The 19199-nt window shown below is 35.7% G+C and overlaps 4 protein-coding genes across 8 annotated transcripts; 2 read left to right on the top strand and 2 right to left on the bottom strand.

Moving 5' to 3' along the window:
* Positions 1–1562: 1562 nt before the first annotated feature.
* Positions 1563–2596, top strand: LOC143360878 (uncharacterized). Its single transcript, XM_076800038.1, has 4 exons — positions 1563–1871; positions 1948–2087; positions 2216–2288; positions 2389–2596. Exons 1-4 carry the CDS (start codon positions 1677–1679, stop codon positions 2575–2577), a joined length of 597 nt encoding a protein of 198 aa, XP_076656153.1. The 5' UTR covers positions 1563–1676; the 3' UTR covers positions 2578–2596.
* Rod (kinetochore component rough deal) lies at positions 2593–10978 on the bottom strand. The gene is made up of 23 exons (XM_076800025.1): positions 10705–10978; positions 10080–10321; positions 9905–10006; positions 9725–9848; positions 9501–9652; positions 9230–9426; positions 8682–9154; positions 8426–8614; positions 7930–8354; positions 7697–7865; positions 7537–7632; positions 7279–7470; positions 7073–7203; positions 6895–7000; positions 6589–6829; positions 6372–6516; positions 6155–6306; positions 3965–5948; positions 3686–3871; positions 3393–3624; positions 3017–3319; positions 2853–2936; positions 2593–2786 (listed from the first exon to the last, which is right to left on the bottom strand). The coding sequence occupies exons 1-23, from the start codon at positions 10840–10842 to the stop codon at positions 2739–2741; spliced, it is 6111 nt and encodes a 2036-aa protein (XP_076656140.1). The 5' UTR covers positions 10843–10978; the 3' UTR covers positions 2593–2738.
* Positions 8301–14748, top strand: LOC143360875 (transmembrane and ubiquitin-like domain-containing protein 1). Of its 5 annotated transcripts, none has more exons than XM_076800035.1 (4): positions 8301–8334; positions 12478–12708; positions 12820–13126; positions 13200–14748. In XM_076800035.1, the coding sequence occupies exons 1-4, from the start codon at positions 8316–8318 to the stop codon at positions 13651–13653; spliced, it is 1011 nt and encodes a 336-aa protein (XP_076656150.1). In that variant the 5' UTR covers positions 8301–8315; the 3' UTR covers positions 13654–14748. The 5 variants fall into 5 exon arrangements, with proteins under 5 accessions (XP_076656150.1, XP_076656149.1, XP_076656147.1 ...); XM_076800034.1 differs by having other exon boundaries at positions 8301–8361; XM_076800032.1 differs by lacking the exon at positions 8301–8334 and adding an exon at positions 11561–12075 and having other exon boundaries at positions 12359–12708.
* Positions 14741–19196, bottom strand: Ilers (Isoleucyl-tRNA synthetase). Its single transcript, XM_076800026.1, has one exon. The coding sequence runs from the start codon at positions 18667–18669 to the stop codon at positions 14929–14931; it is 3741 nt and encodes a 1246-aa protein (XP_076656141.1). The 5' UTR covers positions 18670–19196; the 3' UTR covers positions 14741–14928.
* Positions 19197–19199: the final 3 nt, after the last annotated feature.

Raw genomic sequence — 19199 nt, 5'->3', positions numbered from 1 at the left:
TTATATATCTCTTTTTAAAAATAAGTATAATTAATGTAGGCAGAGTAATTGGCACCCCCCATAGTACTTGTACATACGTGTGTACAACAATGACGAAAACAATAAAATTTCGAAATTCTGTTGCCGAACAATTGCGGCGCGTACGTATTAACCGGCCCTTACGCAAATAACAGTACGAGAAGAATCATAAAACGGTAAATGTACGCGATAGTATTGTAATAAACACGTTCTAGTTTTCCTCGAGCAAGCAATAATAGAATAATTACAATTAACGGCATGACGTCGAATCGGCGATGTCGAAATTTCTTCTTGCCAGGATTTAACTCGGAACTGCAAGAAATATTTCCCAAAGCCGGGCTCTTGCTAATGGCGGGTTACTATCAGAGTTAATTAAACCTGTGCTACGTGAAATGTTGAAAATAGGTTTGTCCAGTTTGATATAGATCATCATTAACGAACTCTATTACGAGATCTGCTAAAAGATTTGTTGAAGGGATGCTGACGTTAACACGAAACACTTCCCCATGTTCTCCAATCATATAAATTCGTAGCTGTCGCAATATCCTGGTTTCCACAAGTATAATATTATCGCATTCCCCGGTACACGTCGGAGTAATAATCGCATAATTTATAAACGAACGACCTGATGAGATCATTGGAGAAAGAATACAACAAGATTTACAATCGCCGATAATGCCTGGGAAAGTGTACGGTTTTGTAAAAGGATCATAATTACAGAGCGTCTAATGTATAAAACTGTTCCATCGGTTGCATAAATATTTCGGTTTTATCGTCGGAATGATGTAACTCATTTTTCTGCGCCGATAATTATACTGCCACAGAAAAGGGAGAATTGATCTGCCTTGACCTACGTTTAACCCTGGCACTCCCAAACCTCGAAGACCCCAGGGGGTGGAGGGAGTCTCATTTCTCCTAAAAAAAATTGTTTTTTAACAAATGTTTTGTAATATATAAGCGTGTGATACTTTATGAACATTTTCCATTGCATTGAGATGTGTATCTATGAAATAGAAAGTAGATACACAACTCTCTTCTCTCAGAATGAATATTCACATCTGACTTCATTGAATGCTCGACTGCAACTGCAAATGCTGCATCGTTTCTCGCAGATCAGTTCTGCGATTTGATTCTTAGTTCTGGGATTATTTGTTATTGTTCGGAGATAAAAGGAGCGTTCTTCCTTTCTATGGAATCCTGACTTCGGAATATTAAATTTAAATGTACCAACAACAATAAACAACTTATTGAGAATTTTTAACCCAAGAAAGATAGTCCTGGGACAGTGCTGCCCCTTAATCTAATTTTTAGCTTGGATCAGAACCTACATCATCTTTAGCCTGGACACCAACGAGATACTATCACAGATAAGGTATAAAAATATTGTTTATTATATCTTCTCTCTGTTTGTAGTTTTTTTAATAAAAATTGACTCGGTGGCGTCATCTGACAGACGATCAGCGATACTATCTAATTAGAAGTTTCGATGATCTGCCGCGAGCAGGCGCCACCAAGTCGTTGACCTCGTCTGTGATCATTCTTGAAATCAGTTGGGCTCTGAACAGCTCTGAACAACCGGGTTGCAGCATCAGAGACGTGAAACTCTAATCATGAGTACTCTAGTTTCTTCTCTACTGTAAATTGTAACTGAAAACACGATGTTGTGGAGAACTACTTTGAATCTCGTACGACACACGGTATACAAAAATAAACGAATAATTCATACATTCGAAACAACTCTGATATCTAGTTGCCAACAATATAAGTTACGTCCAACCTACTCTTGTTTACGACAGTGCCTCGATCCTATTACACAGAAAAGATTCAAAAGCAAGAAGCAGGTTTCGAGTAAAGTAATTACAATGATATAAAATTATCCTTTATATTGGCCTGGACAAAAACGAAATGCATTTATCTGTTCATTTATAGGAAGCAGACAGTAGCGATGAAGAGGATTCGATAGAGATTGATAATTATCTACAGACACCGGGTGCAAAAGTGGTAAATGCCTCTGTACCTTCCCTTCGGTTAGATGCCATTGCCAAAGCGGGATTTGGTTTGTCACGCAAGTAGGTTCTTATTGCTATTACACGTTATTTAAAGAAGTAACTGAATTCTTAATTATAAGGTAGTATAATTAATTCTACACACTTGTATTTATACCCTATGTATAACTTTTAAATTCATTTAATTCTAGCAAAATAGACAAAGCATTTTACAACAGCAATCTTCGCGTCAATGGGAAAAAATGTTTAAAAAAGAGCAGTACGGTGAGGATCATTTTCAAAATAGAAAAGAGTACCATCATGGAGTTGCAATGAATGAACTTATTAATTCTTATATTTTTTATTAACTATTTACTATATTTAGATCGAGGTTGAAGATGAGATTGATTTAGTAATCGGCAGGAGTAATAGCAATCCTGCATTCATAACAGTGCATCGCTGCATTTTAACGTCTGTTAAGCCAGCTGAGGAAAGCATAGAAATAAAATTAATTAGAAATAAGAACTTACTAATCGAAGATTACGATGATCCATGGAATGGTGTAGTCGAGTAATTTTTCATAAAATCATTGGGTAAGATGTATATATTGCTGTACAAATAATAAAGTTTCATACAACTTAACAATTCATTGGATTGATAATAAATAATTTGTGTGAATAATACTTAGCCTATTACATTGATACAACACACGAAAGTAATTACTTTATTTATGTCTCATTGAATTTCGGTCCCTACCGATGCATTTTCTATAATTTTATTACACTGAAAAAGTAACAGTTAAAGTTATCCCATAAGTTTCAAACAATTGACTGCTAATATTGTACTTACATAAGGCACACAAAGTATTCCACTTAATGATAAGTTGTTCAAGTCTTCCAAGATTTTCGTAAAATTCGCTGCTTTTTTGATTTTCTAAACGTTTATGCAGTTTTTTAAAAATAATCTATACATTCCGAAAAATCGTAAGATGAATTAAAAATAAAATTGCTCACCTCTAAAACGTATTCTTTGTCACTGCCATTTAGAAAAGGTAAAATTGCAGCGGCTAAATGGGGCTGTTGGCACTGGAAACAGTACTTTATAATGTCACTAAAACGTAACATATGCACAACAGGGCACGAGTATAACAATTGCAATGCTTCGAGGCAATTGTCCATTTGCTCCTGAGTGGGATTCAAATCCATTTTCCTGAATGGCTCTGAAATGATCGCTTGCCATCCTAACAAGTATCCATCGCAGTTTACAATCGTACTTACGTTTCGTACTTGTAATAATATCCTTTTCAGTTCATTGATCTAAAAAAGAAACATATAAGTACACAAACTTCCGACATTTCCGCATTTGTCTGTTAACTTTGTACAACTTTACCATTAATAACTTAGCTAATTTGGTCAAATTTTGATTCCACAAAGTGTATTCGTATATTTTAAAGTCTACGCACATTTGTGCAACAAGAACGAGAGCTTGCGACGAATGACTCTGGGTTTTCATTAACATGTGCACCAGTTCATGCTTGGAACTTGTTGTGAATGTATTTATGCTATACATTATTCCTAATGATTCTAGTCTATATATGTACTTCAGAAAGTGCATATATTTCCTGAGAAATAATTATCGAAATTATTAAACGAACAATCGAAATCGAATGTACATGTACGAACCTAATTTGTTGAATATTGCGTTTAGTTAAGTCTTCCAGTTGAACAGTGTCAACTATGGACTGCAACACGTAGAGAGCTTTGTAACACGTTTCAGGACTGTTGTCCTCGTAATTCTCACCGAAACTTATATTTATTAAAAAGTTCGCCGACAATTCAATGTCTCCATATTCCAGGATGTAGCATGCCCTAGAAATACATTATTCAGGATTTAAAAATCTTCAAAGAAATGAGCACACAGCTTTACAAATACAATTGTTAATTACAAATACAACTCTATACCTCCGTAAATTATCATCGGAATTCGAGTTCGGTTCTAAACTCGAGATCATCGAGAATGTATCCGTAATACTCTGGTTGAATTTCATGTATCTCGCGTCCGGCTGTAGCCATTCTTGCAATAAATCCATCCGCAGCTTCACTATATTTATGGAGAACAGTTCATTGATCGCATTAACTGCGGAATTGATATCAGGCCTGTGATCTATAATACATCGATACCTTCGCGGTATAGTTTCGTCCGTGTATAATTCGCGAACTAATTTATACGGGTTTCCGATCAACGATAGATATTTTGGGACTCCCAAGCCGTAAGTACGTAAAATATGTTGCGACGTAAAATCTAAATATTTGAATTTGATCTTCTCGAGCATTCCCTCTTCGATCTTGGTAGACTTCTGAACCGACAACAGAGCGTGCTTGTAACATTCTTTGACAGCGGCTACTCGATCAGCACCGGGGGGTGTGTGATTCACAACGTAGTATAACGCTGCAGTGGCATAGTACAATGCGTTTGGCCCAGTCATTCGTTCTATGCACTTCTTTATATCGTTTAGCAAGCTGCTGTTTTTCGGACACAGGCTCCACTCATCTGTTTTGTGTTTATTTCCCCACGTGCGTGTTACTTCTCCCTTGATCGCCAGCGTGCATATAATATGCGGTTGTAAATTCAAAATGGGTGCTATATCCAACCACATGTTGTAACTTTTCAAGTTCAATTCCGGAGTTATGAGTGTCCATAACTCGACCTTAGGCAAGAAAGGTAATCGAAAATTTGCTATATACGGCAGAGACGTGTTTCCCGGATTGAGATGCATCCACTCGTCGCGTTCTACTTGCGTGGGTTCGCTGTTCCGAGTATAATTCTGCAAGAAACATAAGTAATTTCTATGCTCGACATTCTTATCTTCTACGAGATCCATGAGAATTATAAATATCTCGTAATAATAAAAATTCACTTCCGATAAAATAGTGGCGACGAAATTTTTTAAGGAGACCTCGCTCGAAATTTTTGCAGCTACTACTGCGCACTTTCTTCTCAGATCGTTCACGTCATCCTCGTCGATGTGCAACTCTTCCTTTCCGTTCGAATTGGATAAGTTTAATTTCGGATTCCAAGATTTGATTAGTATTTGCAGGTAGATTAGCAAACAGTCTTGGACGTCGAAACCAAAATCGGTACAAAAATCTTGGCACAAGGATATCGTATTGTCTCCATTGTAGCGCATAACATGTTTCAGTATTTCTCTTCTGGACGTCGCATCGCTTGTTAAAATTTCTGTGTACGAGATGGAGTATTTCGATAGTTTCTGCGCCCAGGAGTGCACCATTATATTGTCCTTGTAAATGTTCAAATACGATTGCCTTTTACTGAAACGATGGTATTCGTATGCAAGAATCGATATTCTAAAGTGTCGAGTGCAATCCAACTGGTACGCTTTGCAAGCAGAAGAAATCCATTTGCATGCATCCGTTTCGGGTAGCATGAACAAACAGGACAGTCCAAGATGAAGATCAAATGTTCGCGAACTGATTACCTTTTTTAACAGTATCATTACAAAGTGGTGATACACCGTTTTAATTTCAGAATTTTTCTCCGACATAAGACAAGAATGGAAATATAGAGACTTGATAATCTCTAGCAAGCAACAATCGTTATGTTCCGCTGTTAATTTTCTCATCTTGCATAGTACATTTTTCAATAGCTCCTGAGCAGAATTTTCATTTTCAACCACCGTTAAATTCGTAACGTAAGCTTCCGGTGTGACCAGATGAAGTTGTTGCATAGAGATCATATCTCTGAACAATGCTAACAAGAATTCGTCCGCAGCAACAGCTAAATCTTTATACACTGCGTATAATTTCCAATTCGAAGTTTCTTTCTGCTGTGCATCTAAGAGATGCAAGCCATACTTGTTGCCTTTATTGAAGCATTCCTGATACAAATTAACCCAAACAACCAACGATAATATAGACTGCAGTTCGCCTGAAACACAATTTCATTCTTACCACGAGAAATCTTTTATAAACACCAGGTTTACGGAACACTAAAAGTGGCTATTTCACATTACTTCATAAAAAGTAATGAGAATGTGTGAAATTTTTATTCCTCATCTTTACGATCTTAATAATCGTAAATTATAAAGTTAGAAAGCGCCCCCATAAACATAGTGTTAAATGAAAGAAACGTACCATCTCCACAAACACGCAACGCGGAAGAACTTAAATTTTGCATAGCAATTGCAGTGTGTTCATCCACTTCGGCCTGCTGCAAAATCATCAAACACATCTTGTATATGTACTGGCACTCATCCGGTATCAAACTTGATTGCCCGTCTATAGATCTATGCGGTAATAAATAATAACAAATTATTTTACACTCAACTTTTACGTGTGCGAATATATTTACCTGGCGAAATATTTAAATATGCCTATATTTTTCGTTCTCTCCAACAACATATATACAGCGTTGAAGCGTTCTAACTTGAGCAAGCCGGCAATTTTTATAATTTTTCTATATGCAGTAATAAAGTCACCATCCTTTGGCACATCCTCTAAAATTTGATTAAGAACGATTCAAAATTTAAACAATTATCATTCCTAGTGGAAAAATGATTATCTCTTACCGTTGCACAATTTTTCAATGTAATCCTGCAATATTTTATCTTTCTCCAACAGATATTCTTGTATTGTGATGTGAATTTGGAATTCAGTTTTTAATAGATATCGTGACTTCACTTCGGTCATATCAATAACGACACTGTTGCAATAATTAGACTGGGCTTTGCAACTGTTCGAAATGTCTTCCAATTGTAAGTTTATCCAACCGAACATCTCGATGTAGTGTTCAATATATTTAGGTGTAGTCTAAATACCAAATTATATAATAATTTTCAAGTCCAGCTTTCGTGAAATAGAATGTTATGGCTCACCTTTAATGTCAAGCTAGCAGACACATAATTCACGATTTGTTCGCAACAAAATAATAAAGTATTGGCCTCCATGCAATTGAATATTTCCATTACTTTCGAAATATTTCTACAAAATAATGACTATCGTTAATATCAGCACATACATCTCCAAATGTGTATATTAATTTAAATCGCTCACCCTCTAGTTAAGTGGTGATTTATACACAATGCAAACGCTCTTTTTTGCGATGATGGATCATTTTTCGTTATCTGTTGAATATCCGAGATCATATTTTCACGATTTTCCTTGATTATGCGACAGATTAATTTCTTCAAGAAGAGAAACAAGTATTTAGTTTAGCTTCAACCGATAAATATCACAGAGTATTTTCAATTCTCACTAACATCGTTTATGCCAATACGTTCATATCCATACTTCTTCAATATAAGCTTTATCGAGACACAACTAAGCTCTATCCTAACTTGAGATGCTAGAGCATGATCGAGATTGCTACTTATTTCTGCTAGATTCACCATAGTTGAACTCCATGGGACTGAAGCTTTTTTTAATACTTCCAATGTTTGTTGCAATCGAGTCTGGAATATAAATGAATTAGAACGATGCATGAACTGAAGGTAATGTATAATTGTGTGTAAATATACTTCTATATCCTGAATTAGACCGAGTATCGTAACAACTCGTTTCTCCCATGGAGCCTCTTCGCCGGACCACCAACTTTTAGAACTTTTTAAAATTTTCTATAAAAATATGATCATAATTAAAATTGAATATTTCTGGTACTTCGATAAATAAGATATATACCTGTACATACGAAGAAAAAATGTAGTCATTTTGTAAAGAATTATTTAACATATACTGCTTTAAAAAATTATCCACAAAATTCGGAATAATGTTAACATTTATCTTATCCAGTAGTATATACGACACTTCGATAGGGTCTCCAGTATACGCATAAAGAGATATGGTTAATCTAAAAATTATATGTACATATTATTTTTATGTGCGCTTCTTCGAATTATTATCTAAAGAATTACCTGTAATTATCTTTCAGTTTCTTGATATCAGACATAGCTTGTCTCAAAGAAACAAGTTGCTTCAAATTAATCGATTCTTTGTTGACGTAGTCCTGATAGATATCTGCAAACTGATGATTTTCTTCGAATTTGAGCAATCTTATGAATCTGTTGCTAAAATCAATTCCGATCTGAGGCCATGATTTGCGATACGATTGTTCGAACGATTTAATCTTTTTGCATCCCCACATGATGATTTCGCATATCGCGCTCGGAATTAGAGATAGCAAGGTGGGTATAAAATGCGACAACCACGGCCAAAGCTTAGTTGGCGAAACATTCTCCGGGAGAGTTGAAAATGTATCTTTTATAAGTTCTACAGATAAATGTTCTGCTATGTCTGGAAGATGCCTGGACCAAATCAAGGTAGCTGCTTCCATCTCTCCCTAGAAAGCAAGTCTATTTGTTTAATGATCTATTAGTAAATAAATCGTACCACGTCAAGAGTCTTTCTTACCAAACTTAGGTGCGACATATACTCTTGCATCAAATTTGCCTTTGAAAATCGTATCCACTCTTTTATAGTGTCATCGTCATAACAATCGGAATTCTTTCTATAACCCCAAATCAAGTGGAATGTTTCTAACTTGTGCAATATACTGTTAATTAAATCCAAAAAGTTCAGGTGATCCTCGGATGGCATTTTCTAAAATCAATAATATAATCAAGCATCCGGAAAAACGTCTGGCAATGTGTATTGAAAAGTTAATTACTGCAATGTTCTCTGTTATTCTTGTCCTCGCGTACAAATAAATCTTCCTCATCTGATTGTACTGTGGCACGAGAACTTTGCTACAACACTCTACTATGTGTTGCACATTTGTAATTTTATCGAGTATATTCAGAAGTTCGTCTACGTGGATGAAATCAGAACTTTTCTTTGCCCAAGGCCCAAATTGAGATATAAGCAACGACGCTTTTGCAAAGTAAATGGGCTCTGTTGACAAATTGAATTGCCTTGCAAATTCCTCGGCTTTCTCGAACTGTTCTCTCCGTATTAAACGTTGCAACTGATCTTCTGGAAGACTTTCCGATACAGTTTTTATTCTAATCGTATCTGTGTAGTTAGTATCATTCTGACAATTGTTAATTCCTTCCAAAAATAAGATTATTTCATCACGTAGATCTATGGTCTCTACAAGATACGCTGTGACAGGGACATCTATTTGAAATTTTTGTTCAAAATCTGCAAAAGAAGTTAAAAAATTAGAATATCAGATAGCGTGATAAAAAAGAAATAGGATATAAATGTGTTACATACCTGGAAATGAAAGAACACGTAATTTACGCATATTACAATCATCAATGTTTGCTGTTAAAATAAGAATTTGACACAAGCTGCTGTCATCTTCGATGATTGCAAAATCTGATACTGGCTCTTTGTATATTTTCAAACCAAGTAAAGTTCGGGGACATACCATATTTAATGTGTTATTTGCACATAAACATAGCATTGCACTGTAATCATTCAGATTCATGACATACTGTTATTATTAATTCGCATAATAGTACAAAAATTCATAGGTACTCACGCATAATTTTTAAGAAATTTTACTTTGGTGTAATTGTAACACTTTCCATTGAAATTAGAATACTGTTCTCTGGGCCACATGAACAGCATATTCGAACACAATATAGCTACTGTTGTTTCTCCATATATTGTACCTATAGCAGCATGTATTACCTATAAAATATTTATATATTTAATGTTTGTGTCATTTTATGTTACAATTAAAGATAAGTTCCAAGGTCCAACCTCATTGCGAATAAACCCTTTAAATAATTGGGTACATTGTACTTGATCTGCGAGTTCTTTTATTGTTGTACTATTTCCATCCAAGATAGCAGCTTCGAAAAGTTTATAATTGAACTGTTTTATTCTAAAACATAACAGTGACTGTAATAAACAATTGTATTAAAATTCTCATATAATTACCTATAGATAGCTCCACTTTTCACAACGAGATACACAATGTATTCATCGCATTCTTGTTGCAGAAATATTGTCACTACAGGATCCTCCTCTTTTGTAACATTTCTAAAAGAAATAAAGTTTCACCCATTATGTTCACAATTTATGTGTAATATTTTAATATGGTTTCCATACTTACTTTGTGAAGATTACTTGTTCTTCGGCTAATAGATGAAGACAATATAAAACTCCATTCGACAGTACAACAAACAGATACAAACCATTAGCAGAAATACAATAACTTACTATTGACAAATCGAAGGTTGCACTTAGTAGCATTTTCTCACATGTATCATTCTCGAATATAGTAATCGACTTATTGATTGCTACACAGAGCCTTGAATATTGTACAGATGCTGTAACATTTGGCTGTTCTTTCACCTTGAAAAAAAATTGTTAATAATTATTGTGAGTAATCAGCATTAAGGTAATACAAAAAAGGGGGACCGAATATCATCGATTTCAATGATCTTGGAATATATTGTCAAGATATCGCCGCTCTGCCTTGTAACAATTAGCATTTTAGACAATTTTTTAGACTAATGTTTTTAATTTACGATTATTGAAATCGTAAAGATGCATCCATGAGGAATTATTCAACAAATCTGTTTCTTCGGGTATATATGTATTATTTTTAAAAATGGCTAAAAATTTGAACAAACACAGTCCCGTTGTTTTTTTGGTCAAATTCAGTAGGATTTGAAGTGACCGTTGCAAGCCGGCAAACGAGACTCGATTGAAACAAAGTAGATAAAACAAATTACCTGGCCATCGGATTGTATGGTAGCAATCGTGAAAATCTCGTACAAAGAGCCATTATTCTCTGCGACCGTTCGTGTCCCAAAATTGACAGTTTCCTCATCTTTGTCAAATCCTGCTGACACTTTGTTCCACAATGCCATTTTTCTCGCGAAGGCGCGAACCAGTTATGAAAATGTTGACGCCTGCGCGAACTGAACCACAGAATAATTAAAACAGTGTTGCAAAGCAAAGTTGCTGCAGGAAGACACGATGGTAGCGTTCCATCGACAAAATGCAGAAATTGCAGACATTCATTTGACATCGGTATTGCAGATCACTTTTGTACCATGCTGAATGGATTCTAGTCCGTGCTACGCAGGAACCGGTTCGGTACTGGTCCACCAGAGCGCAGCACTCGCATATTCTGGATATTTGCCATAAGCGATAATTCAAAGCCATTCGAAATGAATTAAACTAATATTTTCAATTATTAAATGTTATTACGAACGAAAATCAAACGGAACTCTATCTAAATTTCCATCAAACAAGATTTAAAATAAAAATTATTTACAGTATGTTCTTTTTAAATTGTTGACCTATATAATTATGCACAGAAAATCTTAATTTTAAAAACAACGTCCCGTATGAATTACATTTACAATCTTTGATAGTAATTACATATATAAAACAGGAAATTAAGAGTATGTATGCACTTATACCACAGACGAGGTCTATACTTCGTCTGTGCTTATACGCACATATACATTTTATGTACAGGCGTATACAAACACGTATATACGTGGGATAAAATTTGCGTTCAATATAATACATGGTTCATACATTAACGCATTTTATTAATTCACTTTCCAAAGTGTAAACGTTTAAAAAGCATAATTACAATTTTATTTAATGACGCATATAGTTCCCAACAAAAGATTTGAATAAATTAATATATATTTTATCGGCTCCTTTATTATAGCACTCCATCTCGTGTATTAGAAACTATAATGCTGTATAATTGAACTGTGACTATGAATATTTCGTTTTCGAATCATTAAAAGAAAACGCATTTCGTCTACGTGTATGTTTCCATTAATTATGAACTAGTTCACGTACATCGCTGTCTGTCACAAACTATTTGCGTCATCTCCAGATATTTGTAGATGAAATTTTTATAAGTGTTTTTTGATGCAGTTTTAATTTCGTTCTGTTTGTGTTTCGTATAAACCAAGGTGAGAGTAGTGACAAATGAGTGACCAGAAACGACAAGAATGGCGATCTGAATTTTCTTTTGCAATGTAACGGAAAAATATATATGGGATCGTTCTTTCCACGCAGATTTTTTGATACGTGTAAATAACATCCATTTGCTACATCGGGAAACTCGGAAAAAAGTAATACAAATGTATTTTGGTTAATCGCTGCGGTCTTCTTCGTCTTATGTCGAAAGTTTCACGAATTAAGACCTGTAAATTCACATTTACAAACTGGACAAACTTTCTGGGGAAACCTGTAGCATCAACATTTCGTACAGTTTCCTAATTAACGAAGAGCCAATTGTTTCTAATATGTAAATGCTTGGAATTTTAATTCGCATATAAATATATGGATAATAAACATAAACACATACAGACATATGTCACTATGTGTTTCACAGTGGTATTATTATTGTTTTAGGATTGATTGCTATTTTCTTACTTGCACAAGTTAATCCTAAATTATAGAGATGACTCTTATTGAGGGTGTTGGAGAAGAAGTCACAGATTTTTTTATTGTTGTGGTCGTGCTCTTGATAGGCTGGCTTGCCTGGTGTTCTACAAGTATTACAGATCAGCCGTTAATACGCACAGTACTTATTTTGCAACATCGTACACGCACACAATTGGCCGAGCTTCGATCTACTCATGCAAGTGAATTCTTCTTTGATCGTCATCCAGACATGGAAATAAGAGAAGAAGAATTTGAAGAACCGATCACGGTTGAGAGCAGTGAGAATGAACAAAGTCATCCTGAACCATCTGTTACAAGTAATATACCCTATTTAATTATACAATAGACGTATCAAGCGTATGAACAATTTCCTTCCTTGTTCTATCTGCTATAGAATCAGTAATATTAACAATCGTTTGTTGTAACAGGTACGAACGGTGGAGTTTCTCCGGAAACGCTCAGAACACCCGAGGCAACTGCTACAGAGGAAGTGCTCATCGAAGCTATGGACTCGTTTACCAATGATAACACAACGTTGCTGCAGAGGCAAACTAAAGTAAACACCGCAGGGGAAAGTAACGTACTACCATCGACGAACAATGAAACGATAGAATGTCCAGCTGAAAATCTTTCAGTGAATAATGCGAATGAAATTAGCATAAAGCTGATATTTATAAACGATGATCAAAAAGTAGTCACTGGTAGCCTCAAAGAGCTGCTTGGAGACTTTAAAAGGTTACTATTTTTTTTAATTCCCTGTATGAATGTAAATGTTACAAAAATATAATCACGTTTTATACTCTTACAGAAGACATTTCCAAATAGAGCTTGAATCACAGAAAAAGGTGCGATTAATATTTAAAGGTCGGGTATTGCAGCCTGACAATCAAACATTGGAACAATGCGGATTGTACAATAACTGTGTAGTTCACTGCCTGGTACATCAGCCTGGGCTTAATTCTGTATCGCCGCAGACGTCGACGCTGAATAATTCATCGTCGATTTATTTCAATCCTCAATCATTCTCGGACATACCTGCTGGTACAGGGATCCGTTCAGTACATAACGAATGGAATTTGAGTAGACTGTTAGTGAGCATTTTGACGCTGATGCTATGTTTAGCTTGGTATTCTAGATACCACTATGCTCAACTTTTTACCGCAACTACTACGCTTGCATTATACGCGCTCACTGCAATATTCACGGTTTCATTGTTCAGCAATTACTTTCCCAACCATGATAGTATCAGAAACATTGAATAAATGTAAATTAGCTGTATCAAGAAGTACTTTTTCGAACATGATTTTGTAACAGTAATATTAACATCATTTAAACGTATATGTTCCTAACATTACGAAGAGAACATGGTGGTCTATTGTGATTTTTATTGATTGTTCAAAACTGAGTAAGAAATAAAACACACCCTATATATATATACATATGTATACATATATAGTTAGTACGGCTGCGTTTCAGTTAAAATGAATTTGTAATATATTCGAAATTAATTTATATTTGTAGAGAAGCTTTTTTTTTGAGTTAACATAAAGGTATAATAGATTAAGAGAACCGTACGTTATCACATGAAATTTGTACCGAGAAATCCTTTAGCGAGTAGACAATACTTGTTTGTTTCAATATATGTGAAATTACTCTTTGATAAATATTATTCGATTGTTGAATTAGTTGTGTAATAAATATTATGTACTGTGGTTACAATGGTGCTGTATTATATTACTACTTTCAAACAAAAACGTTTTGTTACATGTTTCTAAGTTTTTGGTTTTTTTTATTGGATTCAGCAATGAATATCAATTATATAATTATAGGTTGTAGTTATTAGAATGAAACATTTAATTTCAGCGCAAGAAAGTTGTAAACATTGAAACTTACAATTCTAGAATGTGGAAGTTAAATGTGAAGATATTTTTGAAGCACCATTATATTCATTGTTACTGAGAAATAACTGTATATATATACATAATTCATAAATGCATTAAAAATAATCATGATTGTAACTTTACTGTGAGATACACTTCTTATCACTTCCAGAAAATAAATTTCATTACTATTTCTGTCGAATAGCGTCAACAAAGGAATTCGAAGAGAGGATTTATTACCTCTGTACTAAGTACATTGTACTATAGTATTTTCTAGAGAAATGTAAGTACGCAACATTATTGCGGTTGTTTTACTGAATGTGAATAAATATCTATACAGTACTTCGCTGCATTCGTATGTTTTTTAGTGTATGAATCTGTATATATACAATGTAAATGCTTTTGTTTTTCGCGTACAGCAAAGGGAAACTGAAGGATGTATATTTAATAGTATTAAAAATGTACTTACTTATTGTACGCATTGTAGTCATTTATTATCTTTTTATTATACAAAATTGTTAAAATTACACATTGTTCTCCCGCAAAAAAAAAATTATTTGATCCTATGTAAAATAAATAAGTATAGTTCGTAGACAAAATTAGCCAATTGGACTACAATATTTTAGGTAAATAAATAAACGAGGAAAAGAAATTAAGTTAACTCAACTTCAATGTTTTGCCATGCAACTGATTTAACACAGCCGGTAAAGGTTCGGAAATAGTTACTTTATCGAAAAAGAGTTTTAATCGTTGTTTCAGCATTGCATGATCCAAACAGAAGCTCTCTTTTGGATTTTCTAGGAAGATAGTACCTTTAGCTGTAGAACTTTCTACATTAACATATCTGCAAGCCGGTACTGATAAAATAGTCGACGATTGATTTGCAGCTGTTCCAGCTTTCAATATTTGTATAGTTTGTTTATGTAACAAGGAAATGTTAGTTATTCCCGACAATGGCTTATTATCGATGTACATTTTATAAGGACATCCATGAATACCAAACAGCAATTCAATCTCTCGCGTTAATTGTTCATACGAAATAGGAGTTAAAGTTTTCGGAGCTTCTAATAAAATAGTACCAACAGAACTTGTTGCGCCAAGTCTCGGTTTTATATCTACGACTTCAACATTCACGTATTTCAATAATGGTTCTGCATTTGTCGTATTATTCTGATGCCCAGATTTTACCAGAACCAATTTCATATTCACTCCCTTGATCTTCTGCATCTCCTCTATAATTACGCTTGTTCCTTTCGGCATCTTGGACATATCTTCTTGAGGCGTTTTAGTCGAATTCTCAATGAACTCTTTATGGCTAACAATCACTTTCGTCAGATTACTAGTTTTATCTTGAATATCGTAATACGCAATCGCTTCGTCCGATGGGACCAGCTGTGCTTTCTTCCTCAATTTCTGAACTCTATTGATTACTTCTCTCGCTATTCCTTCGTTATGCATACTTTCATCCGGAGTAACGTCTAACAGAATTAAAACATTTCCCTCGCTATGCGCTTCGTACTGTTCTGATAATTGTTCAGCTGCTGGTCCAGTAAAGCTAAACATCAAACGTAGATCTTGTTCTCCCAGTTTGTGTCCTTGCACCATAATTTCTTTTGTTTCAACGAACGTTTGCAGCTGTTCATCGGAAAGTTCCTTGATAGCTTGCATAACAGATTTGAACTCTCCCTTGAGACGGGCTCCGAGTATTTTATGATCTGGTTCTGCTCTCAGCGTAACACCATACTTCTGCTTATCTGTGGTAACTGTTAATTCCTTCACGTTAAGCTCCTCGAGAATGTACGCCTTTAGAGAGACTATTTCCTTCAATACTTCAGCATCTTGATGAATTACCACGATTTCTGGTAACGGATATTTAATAGGCATTGTTTTCCTATCTCTCACAACGCGTCCCAATTCGATCACCGTTTGCATATACGATACAGCTTTCTCGATGTTCTCGTTAATTATTTGAGAGCAAGGCTGAGGTAGCATTTGGTAATGAACACTGTCCATATTTGTTTTAGACGGTGGAAGTAATTTTACCAAATGCTGGAACATAAATTCTGTTAAAAATGGCGTGAACGGGGCGTTTATACGTACCATAGTATAAAGAACAGAAAACAATGTGTTCAATGCCTGCTGGCAATCGGCTAAACCACCGTCGCCTTTGATGCGCTTTCTATTCATTCTTACATACCAATTAGTGAGATTATCTATGTACTTGACCAAGTGCGGTACCACCGTGTATAATTTATAAGCTTGCATTTCTTTCTTAACAAATTGCAATAATGTTTGAGTGAAAGATAGAATCCATCTATCCATTATATTACTAGAAGTTACGTCTTTAGCATCATCGTACACGAAAGTAGTTTTCTCTTCTCTTTCGAATCTCTCGATATTCTGCATTAAAAATCTGAACGCGTTGTACCAAGGTAAAAATACATCCTTTATAACATCTCGAACTCCTCCCTCCATGAAACGTAGATTCTCAGCCCTCACAACAGGTGAATTAATTAGATACAAACGAAGAGCATCCGCTCCGTATTTGTTCACGATTTCTATCGGATCTGGATAATTCTTTTTACGTTTAGACATTTTCTGTCCATCTGAGGCCAGTATCAGACCGTTGGCGACAAGATTTTTAAACGGAGCTTTCCCGAAAAGAGCAGTCGATATAACTAGAAGAGTGTAAAACCATCCACGAGTCTGATCGATACCTTCACCGATAAAATCAGCTGGGAAATTTTCTTCGAACTCCTTCTTACGTTCGAAGGGATAATGCATCTGTGCGTACGGCATGGAGCCAGATTCGAACCAGCAGTCGAAGACCTCGGGTACCCTCTTCAATGGCGGATATCCAGGTCGTTTCGAAGGGATGGTCAAGTGGTCTATGCTTTCCCTATGAATATCCGTTATCTTTGTATTCGTTAATTCTTCCAATTCTGCGATGCTTCCCACGCATACGACCTCCTGTCCGTCTTCTGAAATCCATAAAGGAATCGGATTACCCCAATAACGGTTCCTGCTAATAGCCCAATCACGGGCGTCCCTCAACCAGTTGCCAAATCGTTTCTCTTTAACATACTCCGGTACCCAGTAAGTACTGCTGTTGGCTGCGACAAGTTTCTCTTTCATGGACTCTACTCGAATAAACCAAGACGGTACAGCTTTGTAAATCAACGGAGTGTCGGATCTCCAACAAAATGGATAGCTGTGTTTAATAGAACCGGAATGAATCAATCTTTTATTCGTTTGGAGATACTTAATGATTTCTTTGTCAGCATCCTTCACATATTTCCCAACGAAATCGTGAACCGGTTCTGTGAAACATCCACAGCTATCAATAGGACATATCATTTCTTGATCCCTCGTTACGACTCCAGCTGCTAAACAACACCTGTAATCGTCCTCGCCGAAATAAGGAGCTTGGTGAACCGTACCGGTACCAGTTTCTGCGGTAACGTAAGTATCGTTTAATACTTTGAAAGCACCTTTTTCTCTCAAGTGTAGGAAATATGGGAAAGGAGGTACGTATGCCTTCCCCTTTAATTCCGACCCTTTCCTTTTACCTTGTACAGTGTACATGTCTTTAGATTTGTATACGAGCTCCAAACTCGATTCTAATATAATATAGACGTTACCAGAAGTTTGATCTTTGACTTCTACGTATTCGAAATTAGGATTACAACAAAGAGCCATGTTACTGGGTAAGGTCCAAGGCGTAGTGGTCCACGCGAGAATGGAGACACCAGGCTCGTCTACCAAAGGAAACGAGACTACTATAGAGGGGTCGACGACTTCTTTATAATTCTGTCCAGATTCGAAATTAGAGAGCGGTGTGTTACAGCTGGTCGAGAAAGGCATTACCTTAACACCCTGATAGACCAGACCTTTGTTATACATCTCCTTGAAAATCCACCAAATGGATTCCATGTACCAAGGGTAAAGAGTTTTATAGTCATCCTTGAAGTCTATCCATCTACCAATTCTAGTCACAATACACTCCCATTCGGTTGCGTATCGCATTACGATTTTTCTACATTCCTGATTGTAATTTGCTATACCCATCTTAGCGACATCATCGGGACCTTTGATACCCAGCGTTTTGTCTATCTCGTATTCGACAGGTAAACCATGAGTGTCCCAGCCGAACCTTCTCTCCACATGATAACCAGATTGGTGAGCATACCTGGTTAGAACGTCTTTGATCGTGCCGGCTAGTATGTGTCCGTAATGAGGTAAACCGGTGGCAAAAGGTGGACCGTCGTAGAATGCATATTTCGGTTTATCTTTGGACTGTTTCAGGCAGTTTTGGAAAACGTCCAATTTCTTCCACAACTCCAAAATTGCTTCCTCCTCCTTTGGAAAATTAATCGTTTCTGGCAGCTTTTCTATCATTTTTCGGGGTATCCTCGACTCGAATGTTTCCCAAAATTATTCGGTACCGGCTGGTACTGACGTAACAATAAGGTTCAAAATGTCATGCATGAAAGACACGTTACTGCAGCACACGTAATCTTATCTCGGAGAGGTTAGCGTTATAAATCGTAACACGTGTGTCTGAGAAGGTAATATTTCTCTGTTCAGATATAATACTAAGGTTGAGAACCTCATCCTTTAGGTTCAATTTTTAAATCTTATTGAACGAAATCACACGAATATAGATTACGGGTATCATGCAATACGCAACGTTCTAACCGTTGTCTAACGGATAAAGTTAAACTAGCAATAGATTATTTATTGTTAATCTTTTAAATATTGCAGGTGCATACCTATGGCCTGTAGATTCATTTATATGTAGATTGTTTCACACTAAGTGATCGTACACATGTAATCTTGGACTTTTATAAAATCACATAGCCATATAGAACTCAATTTCCGATCTTCAATTTCTCCATATTGTTTAAACTGTTTAATAAAAAATATAA

This window comes from Halictus rubicundus, chromosome 14, assembly GCF_050948215.1.
Source record: "Halictus rubicundus isolate RS-2024b chromosome 14, iyHalRubi1_principal, whole genome shotgun sequence".
NCBI lineage: Eukaryota > Metazoa > Arthropoda > Insecta > Hymenoptera > Halictidae > Halictus > Halictus rubicundus.
The sequence above is the reverse complement of the archived record's forward strand: the minus strand, read 5'-3'. Positions and strand labels throughout refer to the sequence as shown.